The sequence below is a fragment of the Melospiza georgiana genome, chromosome Z (genome assembly GCF_028018845.1).
Source record: "Melospiza georgiana isolate bMelGeo1 chromosome Z, bMelGeo1.pri, whole genome shotgun sequence".
NCBI lineage: Eukaryota > Metazoa > Chordata > Aves > Passeriformes > Passerellidae > Melospiza > Melospiza georgiana.
The window spans coordinates 40,422,467-40,442,432 of record NC_080465.1 but is presented as its reverse complement, the minus strand read 5'-3'; the positions used below and the strand labels follow the sequence as shown (position 1 = coordinate 40,442,432).

Genomic DNA, 19,966 nt, shown 5'->3' with positions numbered 1-19,966 from the left:
GATAACTCTTCAGATTACAGACAAATATTTTTTTTACTTATTCATCATAATGCAAAGGCACATAAAGTTTCCAAATGCATGTAATTTCTCTAAGAAGTGTGAAACATTTCTTCCCTACTTAAAGCTGCAACAATGCCAAACTCAGATCATGTATGTGGTGTAGTAAAATTATGAGATGGCCAAGCTGGCCCTATAAACCAGTTCTTAACTGTTTTAAAAACCAGGAACTGGTCTGAAGGGACAGCAGTGCAGCTCTGCTTCACACACCACTGGTGCCTGCTGGGGTTTAGGATTCTTCCTTTTGTTTCATTCTCTCAAGGAATTTTCTCCCAGATATGTTGGTAGGAGATAATAATGATGGGGTACTTAAGAAAGGCAAAAGAAGTTACCACACCTCAGAGGAAGAGTGCAGCTAGCTACTCTCTATTTTTACCTGGGAGTTTGTCTGGGAAGGACAGAGATACCACGAGAATTGCTCTGGGTAAAAGGTCTTGGGTGCAGGTCCTCCTTCCTCTCATCATATTCTCCATTCCAAAGGAGGTTCCTGCCTTTCTTGGCAGACACCTGTCTTTCAAACCAACCCAGGGCCCCATTCTCTGGCAGCCACCATCTGTGCCAGAGGTGCTCTAGTTTCTCATAGCTGAGAAAGGTTAGATTTCCAGACTGAGATAGCAATGAAGAGCCTACCTGCATGTTACTCTCCCACTGTGCCTTGCCCTCCAGCAGGGAGTCCAGAACAGCCCTGCTTGGCTCCTCGGCCGCGGCATCATTCCCGCTCACCACATAGTAGGATGACCGCACCCTCTTGAAAAACTCAACATCAACATTCTTGCTGTTGCTGTGGTTGGGAATGTACACCAGATCCAAATACACTGGAGGTCCTGGAGGCACTGCTGTAGATTTTGCCACCTTAGTATTCCCAGGTCCTTTGGAAACCAAACAACAAAAGAATATATCACAGGGTGGTTAAAAGCATGTATTTATTAATTACTGTTATAACCACTGAGGTGAGATGTGTCCAATTATGGAATTACCCTCCTACATACAATGGCAAGTTACAGCTTTGTTGTACCCCAATTATGATTTTAACAGGAGCAAAAACCTGAAAAACTGGAACTATATAATACAATAAAAAATCACTACCATATAACAAAAATTTGGCTGAACCTTTTCCAGTAATATACTACTATTATCCAACAATTACTATGCAGGGCTGTGATTACTGAATTGCCATTCAGTAAATGGTGCTATTATTTTCCTGATGAAGAAGTGCAGGTTTTTGAAAGTCTAGGGTATGACTGATCATAAAATCTTGTATCAAACAGGAGGCCATGGAAATTTGAAGCTGTCCTGAAATCTGAGGTACATAGCAAGACATGATAGCAATTGATGCACTCAGGCTGCCTTACAGATGCATCAGGAAGCTACTACACATGAGCACAAAGAGGAACTTGGAAGGAGGAAGTTGCAAAGCAATTCAGGGAATAGAGTCAAGTATTTGTCTGCCTGCTGTACCCTTATTTGCATACACAAAATAGCTAATTATCACAAAAAGTAAGGGGAAGCGTTTCTTTGGTGCTGTACACAGTATATATGGTACTTGTTCTAAGGGCTTCAGTCAAAATGAAGTGCAACATGTAAACACATTAAAGCTATTACACAAAAAATCGCATCTTTTGCTCTAAAATAATGGTGTAAACTAAAAATCGGGCTTCAGTCAGTAATTTTACCTACATGATTAATGTTTATGGTTTATTAGCTTTCTCATGTTGATTAAGCTTGGTAAACCATTATCTGAGCAATATGATCAATTTAGGGTTAAATAGTGTAAGGCCAGAAAACTCCCTTACAGCTGTCTAGCATGTTCGGACACACACCACAGGGCAAAATGCCAAATGAAGTGATAAGATTTCCTGATTTAGACAGGTTTTGCTATTGGTTTTGTTAAAAAATATGTTATCATCTTTGATGATAAAAAAGAAATCTCAGTTATCATTTTAATTTGTACATACCAACACCGATTATGATACTTGTTGCTATATTTTTGCAATTTTATGTCATTACAAATTATTTCAACATATACCTGAGAAGTATGTCTAATGACTTTAATATAGAACTTAAGTGCTGCAGAAATGCACAGCAAGAATAACTACATTGCTGCTTTGAGATGTATCTTCTAACAGAGATGCAAATGATGGGGTAAGAAAGGAACAGTGGACTACCAAAAACGGGGAAGCTAAGGACAATTGACTGCTGGTTTGTTGTGCTGAATTCTAGAACTGCTCCTTGTAAAGAAGCTTTCAACAAACATCAGTCCTCACAGCAGAAAAATCAAAGTACCCCCTAAATAGTGCCTAACAAGGTCTGCTGGAAACAACCTATTAGCGCAATACCTCCTTCAGTAATCTAATTCACAATTTTTTGCTACTTAGAATGTATAAAAGACATTCAAAATTACATTAACTTTCTGTGTATTTAGTTATCAGTGATGGCATAAGACTGGATTATGTGATGTACATGCTTACTTCACTCAAAATGCTTTTACTAATGGTAAATTTTTTTAAATGCTGCTTTAAAAAATCAATTCAGCAAAGTAATAAGAGTATCCAAAGAGAGATAGTGACTTTGCCTCGCACAATATTAAATTGCATTAATTTATGTTAAAGAGAATTGTATCTACTTATTTCTCACAATGAATAAAAGGGTTCACCTTGCTACTGATTTTACTTCACCTACAAAAGTGGTACTTCTAATGCTATTAGGTGGTTAACTGTTCAGACAGATTGTATTAAATTCTTTCTCTTTTATGTACTCTCTGGGCAAACAGACAACAATTTTCTCAGATTATAGAAGTGAAAGTAGTGACTTTCATGCATTTAAATGTGGCATTTACATGCTGGATTTGTACTTAAAACCTGAACTTTCTTTGAGGATATGCCACAAACCACACTTTAGGCTGATATAATAGCAAACTAACTACACTGCAACAACTAAGAAAATCATAACACCAGGGCATTACTATTTGTCTTTACCTGTGGTTGCAGTCTTTGCTGACTTGGATGTTGTTGTATTTGCTGCATTCTTGGTGTCCTTATCTTTCTCTTCCCCTCGAGACTTTACCTCTGGATTAGAGATATTTTTGGTTGCCTTCTCCACAGATTCCTTCTTTTTTGGAGAAGCTGTTCTGGAAATTTTGTCTAAAGATTCTTTTGTAGCTGGCTTTGGTGAAGCCACTTGTTTCGATTTACCATCACTTTTTTTAACAGGAGAAGATGACTTGGTCTTGGTGCCCTGCTTTTTTGTCTTTGCCTTTTCTTTGAGGTCCTTCTTCAAAGGCTTACCTAAATTCTGTTCAACTGGCAGAGCCTCTGGATCAACCATGGTAACATCAGGGTGCCTTGGGGAAGGGCTGCGATCCTGCATTGGGACAGGTGGTGGGTCAATGTGTTTGTATGTAATTGTCTTATCTGTTGGAATGGTTTCCGATTCATCTTCTGAGTCAATGTTGGCATCTGCAGTGATGGAAGGACATTCCTCAGTCTCTGGGGGAACATCCGAATCGGTCTGAGATGGGGCAGACTCGCTCACAGACGTGGGAGGAGTTTCATCACACTGCCGCCCTTGCTGCTTTCCCCCAGAAGGAGGCTGAGCTCCCCCAGACTGAGTTAGTGGCTTCTCCTGATCTTTAGACTGTTCTTCACTTGCAAACCACTCAAGGGGATTTGGGTTGATAAACGAAGGTGAAAGTTCTGTTTTGGGATGTTTATATTCACAAGAGGACACAAGGCATAAGTCAACATCTTGACGGGATTCTGCTAAGGATTTATTCGGAGTAAAATGTGCACTTGCTTCATAGGAATAGCTGGTAGCTTCAGGTGACCTCCCAGTGCTAGTTCTCCCAGTTGTCTCAAACGAGTAATCAGTGGCTTCAGGTGAACTGGAGGCTTTCCCAGTTGTCTCATAAGAGTAAGTCATGGCCTCTGATGACCTGGTGGCTCTCCCAATTGTCTCATAGCAGTAGCCAACGGCTTCTGGTGACTTAGAGGTTTTCCTTGTTGTTTCATAGGAATAATCCATAGTATCAGGTGATCTGGTAGCTTTCCCAGCTAACTCATAGGAATAATCTGTGGCTTCAGGTGATTCGGTAGTTTTCCCAGCTGTCTCATAGGAATAATCTGTGGCCTCTGGTGATCTGGTGGTTTTCCCTGTTATCTGATAAGAATAATCTGTGACCTCAGATGACCTCATATTTTTTTCAATTATCTCATATGAATAGTCTGTACCCTCAGGTGACCTAGTAGTGTTCCTGGTTATCTCATAGGAATAATCTGTGGTCTCAGGAGACCTAGTAGTTTTTCTGCTTGTCTCATAGGAATAATCCATAGCTTGAGGTGATCTAGTAGATTTTCCGACTGCCTCATAGGAATAGCTGATACTCTCTGGTGACCTCGTACTTTTCTCTCTGGCCTCATATGAATAACTAAGTTCTTCTGGTGACCTGCTGCTTTTCTCTGAATCTTCTTTATCTGGGCTGAGTAAAGGTTCTGGACTGTGCTTTGATAGGGGTTCCTGATAACCAAAAGCTTTGATAGGAGACACACGCTGTAACAACAAAGGTGTGTGACTAGCTGACACTGCTCCTGTGATTGCAGGAGAATACAGGGCAGTAGATTCCCTTGGAGATAGTGGAGACAGGTCAGATTTTGGTGACAGCTTTTCCCCCAGGCTCTGCACCTTTTCTGAGGTAAAAGAAGAATGCAGTGACATCTCTCTGGGTGGAACACCACCTGAAAAAGTTTCCTCTGGCAGTGGTGAAGCTACCTGGGAAGGTGTATGAGCTGATGAAGTTGAGGATGAAGCTTCAATTTGAGAAACTGAAATAATTTCTGAAATATCTTTCTCTTGAGAGTAAGATGACTGTTCCACAGGTGAAGTCTTCTGTGCAAAAGGAGACTCCTGTATATCTGAAGGGCTATAATCTACTTCTGTTGGTCCGTTTTCAGATATATGGTGTACACTAGAGGCTACAGCAGGATATTCTGGAGACTGCCTACTGAAATCCATTGCTAAAGACTGCTCAGGTGACTCTTGACCATATTCTACTGACATAGCTGACTGCTCAGGAGATCTGTGATCAAGCACCGGTGTACTTGATTTTGCAGTTTTAGGTGAGAAATCTGGTGGAGAAATTGACATAGGCCTTGGGCACTCTTCTTTAGATGGAGACATTTCTGTTTCCTGGAAAGTTGTTGGTGTTTGAACAACTGACACTGAAAGGGAATCATCAACTTCAGTAGAGTGGGGAGAACCAACCTCAGCATGCAAAGAAGGAGATACATCATCAGTAGTTGGTTCTGGAAATGAACTAGTGGCAACAGATGCTGTAGAGACAGAAGCTACTCCTTCTATATGGGAATAGGTGTCTTCTGCAACAACCTCATCAACAGGGGTTGCAGACTTGTCAGAGACAGTGCCTTCAGAAATTGACATTTTGGTATCTTCTTTTAAAGAACCAAACTGACTCATATCTATTTGAGTTGGTGAGAGATCACCTGCTAACTTCCGCTCATCCAAGACCAGTGAAGACTGGGAGCTGCTGGGTTCTGTATCCTCCATTTTCCTTTCCAGGCTGAAGCCTTCCTTAATTACCACAAATTCCATGCTTTTTTCATCTTGTTTTTCTTGGAAGAGGCCCACAGAGCTTGCTTCAGAAGCTGGGCTCATCTGAACAGGTGATTTTTCCTTTTCAGGTTTCCCCTCAGAAGGACTTTTATAATCTCTGGTGGGAGACTTTAAATCAGCACTCAAAAATGCATCGTAAGTGGTCTCTGAACCTATCAGTGGAGGACTCCGCAGAGGCGAGAGAACCTTTTCAATAGGAGATTCTGAATCTGGCACAGGCTCATCCATAGGGCTTATTCTGCATTTCTCAGACTCATCTTTAACTTCACTGAACTCAACGCTAACAGGAGCTTCTGTTGACTTTTCACTGGTTTCAGAGGGAAGCTGACTGGACTTTTCATCAGTGGGAGACTGATAATAAGGTGTGTGGCCAGCACTACCAGCAGCAGACTGTGACGGAGATGCTACTTCTAATGTTTTATCTTCTGGGCTTGCGCAGTGCTCTTCAGCAACTTCTTGGTGTACATCAGGCAATTTAGCAGTGGGGACAGACTCAGAAGGAACCTTGATCTCATTGGGAGTGAGCGAAAAATTCACGCTACGTTCACTCAGTGGTGTTTTGGCAACAGGCGATGGAGGGGACAAACTGTCAGCTGGACTCTTGGCTGAACTATGTTTTCCACCATCTTCTTGATAGGGTTCTCTGATTTCTAATTTGTCAGTGCCTTGGATTTCACTTTCTCTTTGCCGGTATACATCTTGGAATGCAGATTTGCAGAATTTGTCTTCTTCTAATGAAGAGGGTGGTGAGATGGTAGAAGCTGAGGCATTATAATCCTTTCCTTCTGTGGCCTCTGTTTTGGATCCTTCCGATATCCCATTAAAAGCATCTGGAAGTGGAGAAAGTTTAGTTCTGCTGAACTCCTGAGAGTACAGTGATGTCTCATACTTGGTAATGTTCACATATTCCTGAGAGGGCGACTCGCTTTCCTCGTTGTTAGTTTCATCACTCATGACATCTCGGGGTGTTGACATTTCATCCATTGGAGTTGGTTCACTGGATATTTCAATGGTGGACTGTGTGTAACCTGAAGTAGCAGTGAACTCCTCAGGTTGATCTTCTCTATTTTCTTCATCAGAAACAGTGGCTTCGCTTTCTGAACCACCAGGCAGAGTCTCGTCATGTATAGAAGAAGCTGGCTCAATCACGGGAGACTGAGACTCAGAGCGCTTAGTTGGTGTAATTATGAGTAAGCCATACTTATCTTCGGCTTCACCAGATTCTGCAGCTTTGTCTACCACAGCCATCACGTAATCTTCTTCGGCTTCTGTTTTTTCAGTTTCTTCTTCATCTCTGATGTCTTCTGCTTTGTCTTCCTCATCTTCTTCAGTCTCTTCAGTTTCTGCCTTTTCTATTGCTTCTTCCCGGTCTTCTTCAGCTCGTTCATCGGACGCCTCATAATCTGCCTTTTCAATATAATTTTCATCTTTAATGTTAATATCTACTTGAGTCATTACTTTTTCTGAGGCACCTGGAATTTTTCTTGATTCTTCCACATATGGTTTTGTGGCATCCAGTTGTGTTTTTTCTACTTCATTTTCATCTCGTTCTTCAGCTTCTTCTGTCTCTGCCTTTTCTTCATAATCTGCTTCAGATGATTCTTCCAAGCCAGTGCCCTCATCTTCAAACTTTTCATTGTCATCAACCTTATGTTTTTCCACAGGTTCCAATTCTTCAGGTGTCTGTTCACACTCACCCTCAGCCTCTGTGGTAGTTATGCCTTCATCAGATGACTCAGCAGGTCCTTCATTATCCAATTTTTCTTTTTGTACTTCAAAAGCGTCTTTTTGTACTGTGCCAGTGAGTTTCAGATCATCCTTTATAAGTGCAACCTCAGATTTTGTTTCTTTTATTGTTTCCACTTCTTCAGCTTTTAATTCCTCAAAATCCTTTGTTAAATCCTCTGGTGAAGACATAAGGGATCTCTCTGCTTCAAGCTCCTTTCCACCAGCTGTAATTTCTGCAGCTGCTACAGTTGTGGCTCCAACTGCTGCAAGGGCAGCTTGTGCTCCACTGACTTTGAGGTCCTTCTTCACACTTTTAACTTTTCCTTTTTCCTTTGGCTTTCCAGCAGCTATTGCTTCTTTTTTAGCAGGTTCTTCCTTCTTTTGTGGTTTAGGCTTTGCTGCTGGCTTTTTGGCTTCATTTGAAGGAGTAGCTGTCTTCTTTGTTTCTTTAGGAAGCTTTTTGATGTCCTTTTTGGCTTCTTTGTCTTCCTTCTTGATTTCCTTCTTCTCTTCTTTTTTAGCTTCTTTTTTAGTTTCTTTTGTTGAAGCTTCTTTCTTTATTTCTTTCTTAGCTTCCTTCTTGTCCTCCTTTTTCACCTCTTTCTTAATTTCTCTCTTGGTATCTTCTTTTTTTTGTTTTTCCTCTTTTTTGATGGGTGTTTTCTCTTCCTTTTTAGAAACCTCTTTCTTTGGTTTTTCTTTGTCCTCCTTCTTTTCTTCAGGCTTTGCTTTGACTTCCTTTTTCACTGTCTTCTCCTTTGACATTTTCGGTTTTACATCTGTACCTTGTTTTTCAGGAATTTCAGATTTCACTAGTTGTTCTTCCTTACTTGCTATGTCTTTTTCCACCACTATTGGTTTGGTCTCTACTTTTGCTGGTTTTTCTTTTTTAACTGGAACTTTTTCTTTACTTTCCAGCTTCTGCGGCTTTTCTGGTACTGGACTAGGCTTCACAGACTCTGGTGTTTCTTCTTTAGATTCCTTTCTGACAGGCTTATTTGGTGGTGTCTTTGCAGCAGGCTTCAGACTCTCCTTGCTATCTGTTCGTTGTTTCAATTTCGCTTGTTTCACAGCTGGACTAGCAATGTTCCCAGTTAGGTCTTTTTGTGTAACCATTGGTTGTTTAAGGAAGTCTAAGTGTTTGAGTTTTTCTAGTCCCTCTAGAATATTATACTGGGTGCTGTTTCCAGGAAAGAGAACTCGGATTATTTTTTCTGCAGGATTAGCTGGATGCCACACAATCAGGGATGAGACAGAGGTGAAATAGGATAAGGGAATGTCAAGCTCTTGGCCATTAGGTAGTAGGAATTCAGCTTTATCTTTGTTAGTACCACTCCACTGCTGCATAAAATATTGCATCTCTTTGCTATTTTTGACAGGATTAAGCACATACATCTCAAGTTTGCCAACTCCCATTTTCTGAAATAAAATGATAGGGTCAATGGTATTTCCTGTATTTCTGAAAAGAGGTTCTGGTGTCATAGACAACTTATTTAGATACTGGAGAGTAAAGCAAGCTTCTTCTACACTCCTTTTTACTCTAAAATTAGGATCCAGGTTCTTCAGGTTCTCAGGTACATTAAGGAACACAACTCCTAAATCAGGCGAGATCAGATTTTTCATCCAGTCACTGTTGGTAGTAGACCCTTGGGACTGTTCCTCTTCTAGTTCAGCTATCTTACGCTGAAGCATGCTGTTGATTCCTGGCAGATTGTCATCTCCAATGTGAGTGAGCAGAATGGAATCTACCCTGTCCAAGTGTCGGATAAGTTTCCAAAAACAAGATTTTCTTTCAGATCCTCCATTGATAAGCATATTGAATCCATTCACTGCAAACAATGCTGAGTCCCCTCTTCCCCCTGGGAAAATGTAACAGCAGGGTTTGGAGAGCTTCAAGAAACCTCCTGAGGTTGGAGGCTCCAAAATGTCAAAAGGCGATGGCACTTCTACTGATTCTGACAGATACTCTGTGAATTCAGAGAGTCCTTCCATCTCAGGCAATATGGAAGCTGAGTTGAGTTTAATGTTAATGAAGTCTTGAAGGTTGTGTCTGTCAAGGTTGGAATTTTTCCAGTCCCCTTCTTCAGGGCAGAAAAGAGTTAGGCTGGCTTTGTTGGCAGGGTGTGTGGTGCTCAACAATTCACCAATCTATGGTTATAAAACAAAAACACAAGAAGATGCACACAAATTTATTTTTTAATGACAATTAATGCCAACACATATTTCCTGATCAGATAGATAAAACCTTTTTCATTTGGTTCTGCACTGGTGAGTCCCCATTCTAGACACTAAAGTAAGCTGGTATCACAACTATTTTACTGCCTTATTTTTTTAAAATACAAAGGAGGACCTTATTTCTGCCCAAAAGGACAACAGGATACAAGGTTCCCCCTTCCCTTCTTCATACTTTATAGAACTGGGGGGATAACACAGCCTGAGCTGCCACTGTATGTCTACCATGGGCTCATGAGTCTCCCAGCTGGTCCAAGTGCACCCAGAAGAGACAGCCAAGTATCTAAAGGACAAAGCACAATCTCTCAACAGGCAGAAAGCAACTGCCACACAGAGGAGGCCAGCATCCTCCCAGGGGCAGCTGGCATCCTTTCTGCTTCTCTTGGGATATACAAAGTCAGTACTGCTCCCAGATTTATCAAGATTGGCTGCAGGAGAGTTTTCCAAAACAGTGATCACGAGATGCTGGAATTCAGAATCCTGCGAGGAAGCAAAGCAGTAAGCAGGACTTGCTGCTTCAGTTCAGGATTTATTGCTTACTTAAGTTCAGAGGTCCTGAACTTCGACCTCTTCAAAGACTACTTGGAGGAATTCCATGGTTTAGGGTTTTAGGAAAATATGGGGGTCCAAGAGACTTGGTCAGTATTCAAGCATCCCTCCTTCAAGCTCAAGACCAGCGTATTCCCAATGAGCAACAAAGGGGTCAGGAGACCTGCACGGATAGGCAGGGAGATTCTAGTAAATCTCAAATGGAAGGAAGAAATTTATGGGATGTGGAAAAAGGCACAGACCACGTGGAAGAACTATAGGAACATTGTCAGAATATGCAGGGATGTAACAAGGAAGGTCAAGGCCCAGCTAGAATTGAGTCTGGTAAGGGCCATCAACGACAGCAAGAACAAGTACAAGTACATCAGCAGCAAAAGGAAGAATAAGGAAAATGTGGGTCACTGATATATCAGATTGGTCTCCTGGTTGTGGAAAAGAAGGTGGAATTACTGAATGCCTTCTTTGCCTCAGTCTTTACTGCTGAGGCCAGCCCTCAGATCTTGCAGATAAGGGAGACTGGAGAAAAGAAAGAGTTTTCTTGGTTCTAAGGGGTTGCATTAGAGAATGGCTGGGCAGACATAACATCCATAAATCCATGGGTCCTGATGAGATGCACCCACAGGTGCTGAAGTAGCTGGCAGATGTTGCTAAAACACTCTTTGAAAAGTCATGGAGAAAAGGAGAGGTGGATGATGACTGGAGGAAAGTCAGTGTTACTCCTCTATTCAAAAATGGGAAGAAAAAGGATCCAGGAAACATTGGCCAGTCAGCCTAACTTCCACTCCTCAAAAGGTGATGAAACAGGTCATTCTGGAGGTCATCACCAAGCAAATAAAAGAAAAGAAGGACATCAGGGGCAGTCAGAAAGAATTCCCCAAGGGGAAATCATGCTGACCAATCTGACAGCCTTCTGTGATGGCAGGGCAGGACAAGTCAGTGAGGGGAGAGCAGTGGATGTTGTCTGCCTCCACTTCAGCAAGGCTTTGGACACCGTTTCCCATAACATCCTCATAAATAAAACTCAGGAGATGTGGGTTAGATGAATGGACAACAAGGTGGATCAAGGACCGGCTGAATAACAGAGGTCAGAGAACTGTGATCAGCTGAGGAGAATCCAATCTTATTCAAACTCTTTATCAGCAACCTGAATGAAGGGATGGAATGCACCCTGAGCAAGTTTGCTGATGACACTGTGGGGAGTGGCTGATAGACCTGAAGGCTGGGCATGCCATTCATGACCTCAAAAGGCTGGAGAATTGGGTGTAGAGAATGAAGTTCAACAAAGGCAAATACAAGGTTCTGCATCTGGGGAGGTGTAACCTCAAGAACCAGTAACAGGATGGGGGCTGAATTGCTGGGAAGCACCTCTGCAGAGAATGACCTGAGAATCTTGGGGGATGCCAAGTTGACTATTCTCCAGCAAAGTGTCCCTGTGGCCAAGATGGTCAATTGTATCCCTAGAGGACACCATTCCTGAAAAGCCAGCACCCTTCCTTCCATCAGGAAGTGTGTAGCCAGCAGGTTGGAGGAGATGATCCCTACTCAGCCCTAGTGAGATCACTTCTGGAGTGCTGTTCTGAATTCTGGTCTCCAGAGATCATGAAAGACAGAGAACTACAAAGGGTCCAGTAGAAGACACAGAGATGATGAAGGGACTGGAACATCTTCCGTAGGAGGTGAGAACATGGGAACTGGGCATGTTTAGTCCAGAGAAGTCTGAGAGGTGTTCTTGTCAATACATATTAAATATCTCAAAGGCAGGTGTCAAGAGGATGGTGCCAGAATCTTTTTGGTGGTAGCCAGTGACAGGACAAGGAGCAATGACCATAAGCTAAAACACAAGTTCCACTTCAAAATGAGGAAGAATTTTTTTATGTTGAGGATGGCAGAGCACTGAACAGGTGGCCAAGGGAGGCTCTGAAGTCTCCCTCTCTGGAGATATTAAAAATCCACTTGGACATTTTTTGTGTCAGCTGCGCTGGGTGACCCTGCCCTGGCAGGAGGCTTGGACTGGGTAAGCTCCAGATGTTCCTTCTAACCCTAATGATTCTGTGATTAAGAAATGAGTTAATACTTCAGAAATGGAAATAACTGTAAGTTTTTGGGCCCCTCTCTCCAAGGAAGACACTGAGAAGCTTGAGCATGTCGAGAGAAAGGCAACGGAGGTGGTGAAGGGCCAGGAGAACAAGTCTGACAAGGCGTGGCTGAGTGAGCTGAGGTTGTTTAGTCTGGAAAAAAGGAGGCTTGGGGATCTTATTTCTCTCTGCAATTGCCTGAAAGGAAGGTATAGCCAGGCGGGGGCTTGGTCTGTTCTCACAAGTTACAAATGACAGGAGGACATTAAATGGTCTCAAATCGCACCAGAGGAAGTTCAGACTGGGTAAGAGGGAAAATTTCTTTCCCAAATGGGTTGTCAAACACTAAACCAGGCTGCCCAGGGAAGTGGTTAAATCACCATCCCTGCAGGTATTTAAGATCTGTAGATATGGTGGTGCTTGGGGGAAGAGTTAAGTGTTGAATTTGGAAGTGCTGGGTAAGAGCTGGACTTGATGGTCTTTGAGACCTTTTCTAACCCAAACAATTCTGTGAATTTGTCTTTTCCAATCTTAATGATTCTATGAATCTATGACTCTAAATTTTGTACTTCTGAGATTCCAAGGTCCAGAGCCAAAGAAAGATCAAGGAGAAAAAACAGGGTTAAAAATGCTCGTCACTAGTTTGATTTAAAATTCACGGACCACAAAATTTGAAATCTATAGTAATTATATTAATTTTGCCAGTTTTACTTAACATTCTAGTAGCAAAACCAACTGCTGCAATAAAGGCACAGAAAATATGAATTTCCATGACACAGTAGGGAGAGCCATTTTTTATCCCAGGGTTCTGAACTAAAAAACAGTATTTGATGGTCCCAGATAAGGAGACAAACATGAAAAAGTATGACATATTTTACCTTATTTCAGTCCCACAGACACTTTCATTTGACTTTTTTTAACTGACAATTCAGCTAAATGGAGCTTATTTCTGTTCTATTTGCCCTTAACAAAGAGACCACCAAACTTCTATAGAGAAGTAATTCAGATATTAAATGTCAATAGAAAATGTGCCAGCACATCATCATGAAAAGTACCATAATCTTCTTTGCAGAGATTCAGTTGTCAGTTCAAGATTTAAGAACATTTTTCACAAGGATGGTATAGATAACACTACTGAATAATTGGGAATTCTTGGACCACAAGCTGTATCAACAGAGGAAATTAATATATAAAAGATTAATGATGTTTGATTGTGTTGGATCTCTCTGGGCCTCTCTATGTCTAGGTCTCACTTTTTTCTTTGTGTTACTTAATTTATTTTTGAACATTTACCAAACATGTCACTCAACAAAGATGCAGCGGCTGTTTTAAAAATACCTGTCCAACCAAGAGATAAATAAAGTCCAAAATAAATATTTTTTACCTTCCTGTATCATTGTTACTGAGTATCTAAACCATTTGACAGGAGTATAAATAAATCTCACCAATATGTCAGATACGGTCCTATCTGAATGACAGCAAATGCAAAAACAAAGCAGAAAGAATAAATGGAGAAAAGGCTGAAAAAGTTAAAAGATAAGGACAATTGGGGAACCATTACTGTTGTTTATTGCAGAATTAAGAAAAGAGGGGCAGCACAGATGACAGCTTTGAAATGGATTTAGATTCTTATGACAGGTCTCTGATCAGGGTTGAAAACACATTATTAGGGAGAGCCAAATGTAAGAAAAAATCATTTACTCTGAATAAATAAATCCAAGTCTGTTGCATGCATAAGGAAATAAAACTGGAGTACAGACTGCTTCTCACAAAGGGCCGATTTTCTGTCTAGATTAAAAAAAATATATGGTAACATACTGGGGAATGAATATACTGTGTCAAGGTTTGGGGTGACTCCTCTCCAGTTTATATTATACCATATTTGGATTTCTGCTTCATGCTTCTAAATTCTGACTTTTTTGCTCCCTAAAGTTGGCATGCATAATGCAGATAGTGTTAAGCCACTGGAAGCCCAGGCTAATGAAAAATTAAAGGACATTTATTACAGGCACAGATTGTATCTGTTAGGAATAGCAAATTCAGTCATGCCTCAGAAAAAAGTATACAGAGGATTTGAATTTCAAATGGTGACACTAGGCATAGACAGTAACAAAAAGATGTAGCTATTCCTTCTCTTCTCCAAATTCAAAACCACTGTGTGAGTAAAGAAATATACCAGCAAACCTGAATAAACCTTTTTTAAACATTGAAAGACATCTGTTGAGGAATGCTTGAGTTTTAAAGGTGTCTCAGCCAGTGAAGACAAGTAAATTGGCTGCTCAGAGGAAACATGGTTATTACTTCCTACCCTGAATCACAAAGGCACAAAGCATTTGTTGGGCCATGTACAAAGAAAGACTTTCGTGTTTTAGCTGCTGTTGCAGAAGCAGGGGAATGGGACATTTCACACCCTCCCACATAGGATAAATTGAAAAACCTGCTTTCAGGCTTTTCCTGAAGAGAGTTCTGCATGCTAGAGACAGATTTCTGAATTAGACTTTATACAAATATCTCCCAAAGTGTATTTACTTACTTGCAAGCACATTCCTGACCTTAGTTCAGGTTTGGCCCAGTGAAATAAAAATGGGCAGAGGCCAGAAACACTCCCACCTTACATGGTCATAGAATCACAGAATTGTTTAGGTTGCCAAAGACCCTTAATATCATTGAGTCCAACTGTAAATCTATCACTGCCAAGTCCACTAGGATCAGGACAGCACAGTAATTCTTTCATCTTGTCACCACAAGAAGTGGTGAAAACCACTAGAAAACCAGTAGCCACTTTTTCTAGACCTTTTTTCCCAATTATTTATTTTCAATTTTTAATAAAAATGTTGCACACGTGAACTGCAGCATGACAAATATGATCTTTCTTTGGTTTTTTGAAAGCTTGCAGACACACTGAGACCCCGAGGCTTCAGAAACAATAGGCTGGAGGCCAGCACTTGCTGAGAGCCACACCAGCTGGCTGGTGAGCACACTGCCAGCCACAGAGATGAGCCAAATGAGCCTTACTCTTAGCCCACGGGAGTGTGTCCTGAACACCCACTACTGCAGCAACCCCACAGCATCACCAACTCATGGCCAACCCCTATCCTCCCACTTTCCAAGCAATAATTTTGTTTCCAAATGGTAATGGTAGCATTTGCCCCTAGTTTTGCATGTAGTCATAAAGTAATTATGTGTTGCTAATTAGGCAGACATAAGGAACTTGAGCTTGTAATTTCATAGAAAAGTAACTCTGAGAAGTGCCAGTGAATTTTATGTGCCAGGACTGTCTCGGGGAGCAGGAATCCGGCTCTTTCCTCAGCCATTTGCTGAACAAAGAGACTTTGAGAAAGATCAAATGGATACAGTAAGGTCAAACGAGAGCTGACGCAAACTATTTCAGCGCTGAACTTTCAAACCTCAGCCTACTGACATGCTTCTAATTAATAGTGGAAACTAAATCTGTATGGATGCAGCCATACAGTTTATTTAAATATATACTTTATATGACAGCCAAATTAAGTATGACAGCTTGTTTACTATGGATTCCTGCCCTATGGGAGCTTTCAGACACAGAGCATTAAGGAAGAGAGCAAAGTAACAAGTCGTGAAACAAATGGTAAATACTGGTATATTTAATGATTATCATTTTGGTATGTAAAAACCACAAGTTCTACAGATTCACTGGCCATATTTTAGACACTACTATAAAAAAGTTAAGCAGGTAGACGGTGCAAAAAATACAGTTATTCTAACAAACACCCTCTGTCTTATTAATGCCACTGGCTAATTAGCCACAGGCAAGAACCTGGTGTCAAGTTTAATTCGACTATTTTGTATGTACACCTTAGATTAACAACCTGTGTATTTTAAACACAGGACTATCTCCTTCCATTTTTAAGGATTCCTTGATTTTTTCTTTCTGGAAGTTGTAATTTAATTTCCCAAATTAATATTCAATTATTTTGTTAGGCAATTTACATTAAATCTAAAGTAAAATAAATAATTTTTTTGCAAGAACGCCTGTAATAAAGAGTAAAGAGCAGCAGCACCAGGCTGCCTATGGTAAGTAACTCTAACAAGACAGACACTTTCAGCCTTCCTAGGAATCTCAGCCAGCATGCAACAATGAATGGAGGACGCTTTTCTAAACATACCTCTTGATCTGTGAAGATCTCAATGAAGTTCTGGAAGGAGAAGGACCCTGACTGAAGAATGAGTTCTCCTGTGTTTTCAAAGCACTGGCCAGTTAGAACAAGGAGTTTGTGCCTTGCAGCATCTGTGATCATTAAGCGCACCTAGAGTGAAGAAGAGAAATACATCAATAATGGGAGTGACCACGTGTTTCAATAGTCCAGTGAGAACACAGAGTTTATTTCTCCTAATTTACAATCAGTCTCTGGAACAGGACTCCCAAAACATTATGGAGTTATACTGCTGCTTACTAAAGACAATGAGAAAGGGTAAAACATGATAAAAAGGAGGGGCAAGATGGAGTTAGAAAGAAGGTCTGAAGAATAAACCAAATTAATGACATGAAAAAACCAGCAAGGAGCAGAAGAGAATACAACTTGAATGAAGAAAACATTATTTTAGCAACAAACTTATTCATAATACAGTTCTTGGTATACTTTTACAGAATTGTATCAGGACAACCTTGGTAAACTATTTAAGAGCACATGCTTGTTACTTTACTTGACCCTCACTACAGCTACTAATTGTTCTTGCTTACCACTCCCAAGGGGAAGATTTATGTGCAGGCTAGGAGAAAGCCATATATTCTAAATTTAGGAAGAAAACTAAACAAAACCTGTGTAAGATTCTATAGTGTCGAGTAAATGCTTTGCAAATACTTCAAAAGTCTTACCCAACACTGAAACACCAATTCAGTCTATGGTAAGCTATGAATTTTAAGTGCACTAATTCCTCTATTAAGGAAGAAATAAATCAAACCAGAACAGATTGTTCTGATTTCAGAACAAGGCTATCCACATATTAAACTAATTGAGCAAATGAGCAGAGTCCATCTGGGCCAGCTCCACATGATAATGCACCCAAGCTTCATCTCCATGGAGATGACACAATCAACTCAGCTCTCCTAGCAAGATATTCTTTCCAAGGTTTGTATTGATTGTTAAGGAATCAATTTCTCTAAATAACTCTTGTGAATGCCAGCAGGCTGAGCCAGGGAGGCTTAACTTGAATCTCTGCTGAACAACTCACATTTCTAGTACAACAAGAAAACACACATTGGAGAGTAGGAGAGTGTGTATCTCAAAGAAGATCCCAATTCTACCGTGTCTTCACTCTTATTTTATTAAATAAATGACCCTGATACTGAGCAGCAGAAAGTTCCTTTAATTAAACATAGGACAAGTGCTGGTGTGCCACTAATTGCACTAAATAATTACATATTCAGAAATATAATGTATGGATTTAATGTATCTATTTCTATTTCAGACAAAAATATAGATAAGTGCAAACATTTGTCTGACGTGCATTACTCAAATCTTCTCTGTTTTCACTCTATTAAAACTGTATCAGAACTGGCTTCCTCTTCTAAGTTTTCTTTTGTTGCTGCCAGCAGTGCTTATCAGTCTGGCTTATCAGTGTAAACTCATCATGTTTTCCAACAGTAAAACTACTTTCTGACTTGTCAATCACTGAAATCACTGATATTTGACTATCATATAATTCCCCTTCAATTTTATCAATTGACAATAAAATACATTCTGCAGAGTTAGCAAACTATGCCAAGAAAGTAAATAAATAAATATTTGCAGATTACAGATCATAATGTGTACACATGGAGGACCTTAAGAGACACATAGATTTGTGTCTGGGTACAAATAAGGTTTTTTGAAGAATGACCAGAAATTTGTCTCCTGATTTCAAGACCACCTAATTTTAGAAGAAATACTGCAAGGTGATGATTCTGTTCAGTTTAACTGCTGGTTAAAGTTCAACATTTGTTGAAGGAAGTGCACAGCAAGATGTAAGCTCAGTCAAAACAGAGTGTGATGGAGTGTGAACAGAGACCAGCACATCAGCAGATCAGTGGTTTCCCACGATATGGTACATATGATATGGTACAGTCAAAGGAATATTAAAGCAATGGAGTGGGGACTTCCTAAAAAGGGTGTAAATGCTCATCGGGGTTTTCTTGAGGAAACAACAATCTCTCTCTCTTTGGGTCTCTTTCTAATGGGAGGTGTTTGGCATTTGACAGGACATGACAGGAGTTTTGGGCACTATCATGTGTGGACTACCACCAGGGTACCAGGTATATTGTATTTCTTTCTAATTTTTTTTGTTTGTTTGCTTGTTTGACTTGGTTTTCTTTTTTATGCTGCTGTTTTACTTTGGTCTTTTTTTTGCTTCTTTGTGTGTTTTGTTTTTTTCCTGAGTGAATAGATTCCAGTTCTTCTTCTGGTGAAGTCATAGCTTCAGATGGTATATCTCTGTCTCCCCCAGACCCACCCTGGAAATCTCTGATATATGAAATGAAGTTCTATTTGCCATAGTGAACAGAGAATGTCTACTCCAACCTCTGATTTAATTCTGCCACCTCTTTTTGATGGTCTCTTTCTGAATTGTGTCTATTCAGAGCCTTGCTTAGCCAGCCAAGTTAAATCTCATCTGTCTGACTGGGTCCAGTTAGGCAGGATGAAAGCAAAGATCACCTCCCACAGTTTTGTGAGATGAAATTTACAGTAACATAGCCAAACATCTTCCAGAGCCAATGGAGTAAGCCCAGGGTTCAGAAATCATTAATGGGAGTAGATCATGTTCTTCTATGTAGTCATCCATCAAAGGAATGACAAGCAGCAGTAACAGAAATAGCATTTCCCAGCTTTTGGCAGTTTTTTGTCTCCTCCACCCCTTCACAGATGCACACACTTAATGGCTTTTTACTCAGAATGAATCCATAGAGTTGCTATCCTGGTGACCCCCTTGTCCTTACCAAGCACCTCTAATGGCTTTTAAGAAATTTTCACGCACTGTATTTTAGTAAGTAAATTCCCATTGACTAAGGTGGCTTTTTAACTTCTACAGGTTCAGAAACTTCATTTGTTTTGGAGTCCTTTCTTCTGTTTGTGTTCAGCATCATTTAACAATTGACAGCAAAATAGTTTTTTCACCAGTGACCACCAGCAGAACTGCTTTATCTCCCAAAAGAAATTAGACTGTGGCAGTGCTTCCCAGCACAGACCAGAAATGCAATTATCCTTATTATTTCAGCCTTCTCACTAGCTAAATGAATCAATTTTGTCTTTGAGCTACACAATCAGTTCTTTGACTCTGCTGAGTTAATAAGGAAGAGGCAGTCCTCTTATGGGCACTCTCCAGGGTTCACTAATCATGTCACATGCTTTTTGAAGAACAGATAGATCAAACTGGAGTCACCACCACATAACCGGTAATTCTCTCAAACCCAAATTTGTCCCTGGGCACCTTTAGACACTTTCTTCATATGTAAAACAGGCACCTAGAGCTACCAAACAATGGCAAAGCAAAAGAAAAGCTTAACCACAGTTGCCTCCACTCCATCAAGAAGAGAATTTGATGCATTATGAGAAAAGAAATGCTGGGATCAGAGGCGCGTTTCTGTCCCATGCTTCTGACAATTTGTTAGGAGTCTGGGAAACCAGGAAAAGATCAAGGGATGTGTGACATTTTTCATTATATTTATTCCAAATATACCCTTTCAT

General features: G+C 40.5%; 1 protein-coding gene across 1 annotated transcript in view; it reads right to left on the bottom strand.

The window, feature by feature from the left end:
• The window catches only part of MAP1B (microtubule associated protein 1B), a 71,037-nt gene that overhangs the window by 5,662 nt on the left and 45,409 nt on the right, over positions 1-19,966 (bottom strand). The window contains exons 4-6 of the mRNA XM_058044591.1: positions 16,412-16,552; positions 3,033-9,558; positions 688-926 (exon numbers count right to left, since the gene is read on the bottom strand). Of these exons, the coding sequence (XP_057900574.1) occupies positions 688-926; positions 3,033-9,558; positions 16,412-16,552 (6,906 nt within the window). The remainder of the gene's footprint in view (positions 1-687; positions 927-3,032; positions 9,559-16,411; positions 16,553-19,966) is intronic.